This window comes from Haplochromis burtoni, unplaced genomic scaffold, assembly GCF_018398535.1.
Source record: "Haplochromis burtoni strain Fernald_Lab_line unplaced genomic scaffold, NCSU_Asbu1 Contig_984, whole genome shotgun sequence".
Taxonomy (NCBI): Eukaryota; Metazoa; Chordata; class Actinopteri; order Cichliformes; family Cichlidae; genus Haplochromis; species Haplochromis burtoni.
This window is the reverse complement of record NW_024583345.1, coordinates 34,377-39,669: the sequence shown is the minus strand read 5'-3', so window position 1 is coordinate 39,669 and position 5,293 is coordinate 34,377. Positions and strand designations below refer to the sequence as shown.

The 5,293-nt window shown below is 46.0% G+C and overlaps 1 protein-coding gene across 1 annotated transcript in view; it reads left to right on the top strand.

Annotated features, from left to right (window-relative positions):
- The window catches only part of LOC102294957, an 18,031-nt gene extending 12,738 nt beyond the window's left edge, over positions 1-5,293 (top strand). Inside the window, exons 4-8 of the mRNA XM_005951655.3 lie at positions 319-514; positions 929-1,998; positions 2,125-2,924; positions 3,764-3,970; positions 4,065-5,293. Coding sequence (XP_005951717.1) covers positions 319-514; positions 929-1,998; positions 2,125-2,924; positions 3,764-3,970; positions 4,065-4,309 — 2,518 coding nt within the window. The 3' untranslated portion in view covers positions 4,310-5,293. The remainder of the gene's footprint in view (positions 1-318; positions 515-928; positions 1,999-2,124; positions 2,925-3,763; positions 3,971-4,064) is intronic.

Here is a 5,293-nt window from a genome sequence, read left to right as displayed (position 1 = left end):
AATCTTTGAATGCTGAAAAAGCACAGTGTATCCAGAAAAACACATTATATTATATCAATTATTATAAAATTTGTGTGCGCCTAACTTTTGTGCCCGTACGCCTAACTTTTTTTAAGTTAGGCGTACCGGTACGCCCATGGCAAAAAAGTTAGTCTAGAGCCCTGCTAAGACTTGTTGAATTGTTTTGATTTGTTGAAGCCTTTATGTGGACCACTTGTGTATGAGGATGACAGAATCGAAGGTTATTGTTGTTGTGATCAAGTTGAATTGTATCAGTAAACTACATGTTTAAATCAAGTTTGACATCATGTTTTCTAGTGTGCCAGAGTTGGGGGAGGAGGGGGGAAGTGGTGTTCGAGGACCCGTGCTCTTCCACCCTCCGCCAAACTGCCGGATTCGAGAAGTCCACTGCGGAACCCAGGTGCGATTAGTTGTCATAGCGATCCGAGACATCGCCAAAGGGGAGGAGATCACAGTGGACTACAGCCTAACGGACTGGGGCGAGAATGCAATGGTGAGTTACCAACTGATGGAAACGTGACATGTTGGGCGTTATTCTGTATTTGTCTCTGGCATGAAAAGATAAAAGCTCAACTGCGACTAGAGCCTTCTAAGAGTTTTCCTTACAATTGTTCTGTGTCATAGACCCCTGTTGCTATGAGGTGACAGTCCACCAATGCATAATCAAGCTTTAAGCCCTAATGCTAAAAGCTACAGATGGTAGCTGTGTGGGGAATTATTTTCCCGTTCATAAACGTGACTCTGTGTCCTCAGTAGGATCCAGGAGACTCTCAAATTGGCACCGCAGACAGAATGAAGTTTGAAACGATTGAGAGACACACATGAGGACTTTTTTCTTTTTGTTTTTTGCCTGTGAACTAAAAAAAAAAATACATCTTTTATTTATTTTTTTAATCTGTCCATTTAGGAGGAAGAGGCTGGCCCCCACCCACTATCGCTCTCTGTTTCTGATTACCTTACCCCCTCGTGGTCATTATCGCCCTCTTCCTCCCCACTCACCCACTCTGAACCCAGTGACTCAGACCGGGAGGAGGATGAAGAGGAGGAAGATGATGACGACGACGACGATGATGAAGAAGAGGAAATGGAAGAGATAAGGGGTCGAATGCTTCGGCGCCGCAAGAAACGCAAGTTGCCTGCGGCGGTCAATTCGAAGAAGAAGAATAATGCGCCCACTTCTTCCAGAGGACCTGGGCGCCCCTGCTCCTCCTTCTCCCGCCCGACACCTGTTGCACCCCCACCTAGATCCCAGCCCGCAGTCAGTTCTCTGACACCCCCAACCACTAACATAAACAATAACATCAACATAAACATCGGCAGTTCTAGTAGTCCCACGGTGAGCCGGCGGCAGCACTGCCCGTACTGCGGCCGGCACTACCGATCCCTGGCACGCCACCTGGAGAAGCACCACGCCAACCAACCGGAAGTCAGAACAGCCATGGAGCTGGCTCACCTCCACACGCACAGCTCTTCAAATGGCAGCGCCTCGCAACCCCACCCCTCTTCATCCTCCACCTCTGCTACTCACAGTCATTCCTTCGCAGTCCCTCAGTCGTCCTCCTCCAACCCAACTCCCCCATCTCTCTTTCCCAGGGAGAGGGAATCACCTGCCACCCGTTCGAGCACAGGCGCCGTCTCGTTCTCTCTTTCGCTTTCACCAAATGCTTCGGCTCAGCCTGCAGCTGCTAAGAAAGCACCCAGCTTACCACTGCCCGCTACAAAACCCCCAGCACCCCCGATGGTGCCCCGGGTAAAGAGTCCGTCACCTCCGCCACTGTCTACCCCCAGAAGGGGCCGGAGGATGAAGAAAGAAAAGCATGAAGAACAGCAAAAAGTCGAAGTGGAGAGTCCAAGAAATCAAGAGGAGTTAGTTCCACCTCCTACACCGGACCCAGACATCGATCCAGATGAAGAGCTGGAGCTGAGCGCGGAAGGGGAGGACGATGCACCTGAAGAGAAGAATGGAGAGATTGTAAGGTGCGGTGAATCATTGTCTTTTTTTCTGCTCTGCTGTATCTGTGTTTTTATGTTTGAGGTTTTTTGAAAGTTGGTTGAGATTCAACTGTTAATTTAAAAGCATGTTTTTCTTTCTTCCCTTTCCAGCACACACAGACATCACATGTCTCCACTACTCTCCTCCCTTTCTTGCCTGGTCCTGTATCTCCGTCGTCAGCAGCACTCCTCCTTCCTTTCTTTGACTCGTTCTCCTCACTCTGCCGAGGCCTGGCGCCTGCTCTGCCACTCCAGCCTCTCTCTGCTCATCCTCTACAATCGCCACCGAGAATGCGAGGTGGCCAAGCTCACTATCCAGGACTACCGTAACCGCATCACCCCTCAGCCCAACGCCAGCAACAGCTCCCCTTCTGGCATGGACGCTTTCCTGTCCCCCTTTGAGCGCCAGGTCTTGTGTCATCTCCCACGGGCTGGTGTCTTAGGCAAGCGAGGGCGCATTCAGCCACTAATTCTCCCGCCACACTGCGAATCCTGCCTCGACCTGCTTCTTCGAACCAGCCCCAACGTAGGGGTGGACCCAGAGAGCCCCTACGTCTTCTCCCGGCCCTACCACTCCCCTGCTACCCCACTCCGTGGCACAGACCTCCTGAGAAACCTGGCTCGAGCCAGTGGTGCTAAAAACCCCGGAGCATTAACGGCAACACGAGTGCGGCGACAGGTTGCCATCCTTACCCAGCTGCTACTGCTGGAGGAGGGTGACACCCAGGGAGGAGGCATCAAACGGCTGGAGGACTTCCTGGAGCACGAGTACCACGTGACCCAGAACTGCTCCACTATCATACGAGACCCAGCACTGATGGGTCGTGTGGGTCGAGTCGTTCTCTATGGAGAGAGGGAGGGAGTGCTTTTCAGAGGGATGAGCCTGCAGCACATCTGCCTCGAGTTGGACGGTAAGGAAACCCTTTTTTTTTTTTTTTTTTTTTTTTACTTAATTTTTTTTCTATTCAGTAGAAATGATTGAGTGTTTGAGGAGTGTTTGCCCATCAACGTCTATTTAATGCATGAATTTCTGTCTTTTTTTTTCTTTTCTTTTTTTAAATTTTTTTTAGAAAGTTCAGTGAACCCTAATTTCACCGGTTAAGAGTGCAGCTTTCATGGATTTAAAACAAACTAGTGCAGCTAGATGGCACTAGAGGTTAATATGAAACTTGGCGGGGGAGGGGGGGTTGTTTTTTAAACAAGGGTAAAGAATTGTGAGTGTGTTTGAGTGACTCAGGGAAATGTAGTGTGCTCATTGAATAAAATAAGAGTATCAATGGAACTCCGGCTCATCTTTAAAAAATGAGCATCAGCCAGCTGCTGGTTAGCTTTGCTTTGCATAAAATCAACAGGGAAAACGATTAGCCAGTCATTATGCTATGTTATGCTAAATCAAACACCTGCTGGCTGGCTCATTTTAAAAACTTGAATAATGTAAATTGTAGTTCTAAAAATGCAAAGTAGTTACTGAAATTTCATTTTTAAAATGTATTCAGTTATTTTCATGCAACATTATTTAAATACTGTAGTCTCCAATTTAAACTGCAACACACCCATGAGAGGAAGTTTACAAATCCGAGACCCATTTTAAGCCCTCGAGAAAAAGCTTCATCATTTTGTCTGAGAAGAACATTTTACAACTTTGAACTTATTTATTAACATTTGAAGTAACATTAACCGTGTGGTTGAACAGTTTTGCTTTGCTAGTACGTTTGGATAACTAACCTCTGTTTGATCTCTTTTCATGCAGTCATGTCTGGCAACTCGGCAGATTCCTTCTCAGAAGATTCTGAGGCAGAGGAAGTGAAAGAGGAAATTAAAGAGAAGACAGAGGTCACGGTGAAAAAGAAGGGACCGGGCCGACCTCCGCGGAAGAAAAAGGCGCCCGTTCCATCACCTGTCGTCAGCCCATCTTTAGCTAATGCCCATAAGAGAAGAAACATTCCACCTAAATCAGGTAAAATCTGTCATCATTAGTGCGTGATCTCACAAACATCTGTGTTAATACTTCAGTCATTAAACCGTGTCACTCCTCTGCCTCGGTCACACAGGGAAGCGCGGCGTCCTGAAGCGTCCCTGGTCAGAAGCCGAGCGTGTAGCAGTGGAGACTCACCTGAAGAGAAACCTCATGGAACTGCGCGTCCCCGCGAAGGCGGACTGCGAACGATGCCTCGAACTCTGCCCTCTGTTGGTGAGCAACCAGCGAGACTGGAGGGCGATCAAGTTCTACGTCCACAACCGCATCCAGCTGCTGAAGAAGCAGGGGAGGAGGGAGAGCGCGGCTGCAGTCTGCTAGGGCCGAGCGCAGACGCGGCACAGGACAGATATCATAATGTAAAAACCACCAGCAATCACAATGAAGAGGAAATACTCTAGATCACGATGGGACGCAGTTTCTCTTTCCCCTTTATTTTTATTTTATTTTTTACATGGGTGCCGTACTCTGAAGTATAGCTGCATTCCCCGTCTCTGGTCATATGGGAGTAGTGTAATAACAATGAGTAAGCTAAGAAGACAGATGGGTTACTCCAGTTAAGGATGATGAGTGTACTCGGTGTTGCGGATGCCTGGTGTCTCTTTTTTTTTTTTTTTTTTTTTTTTTTTTAAATGTCTTTTCAAGCGGTTGTACAAAAATGTACTTTTGTGTGAATATGCATTGAAACACAACGAATGATTTTTTTTTTTGTATTATTTTATTATTTTTTTTTATGTCATTTTGCTTTACTACAAAACAGTGGCAAGCGAGTGAGTGTAACGGAGAGAGAGAAGAAACAAGCAACAAAGGTCTGTGACTACAGCAGTTGGTCCAGCATTTCTTTCCACTGAAGGCTGAAGACCAAACATGAATGTGTAAAGCTTTGGAAGAAGAAACCAGTGGTTCTGATCTTTATAACTAGACTACATGTCATGTGAAAAAAATGTATGAAACTGTATAGTTTGTGTTTGATACTGACTGACGTTGTTCTCCCAACTCATGGCTCCCACATGAAGAGTGTATTAAAGTATTCTTCAAAATCTCGGACCATGATGCACCTGTGAAGTGTTTTTTGCAAACCTCTGTACCATGATCATAGTCAAACTAGTATGTATCAAGGCACGCCTGAATTTATTGCGTAACATAATTTAAAAAAAATAATTGTATTTCAAAATCAACATATGGTCTTATTCACAATGTAAATACTTACTAATCTATCAAAGTATGCAGTAGTGATTACAAAGTATTGTGTTATTGTGTACATACTGTAAATACTATCTGTACTTATTAAAGTGTATGACATTT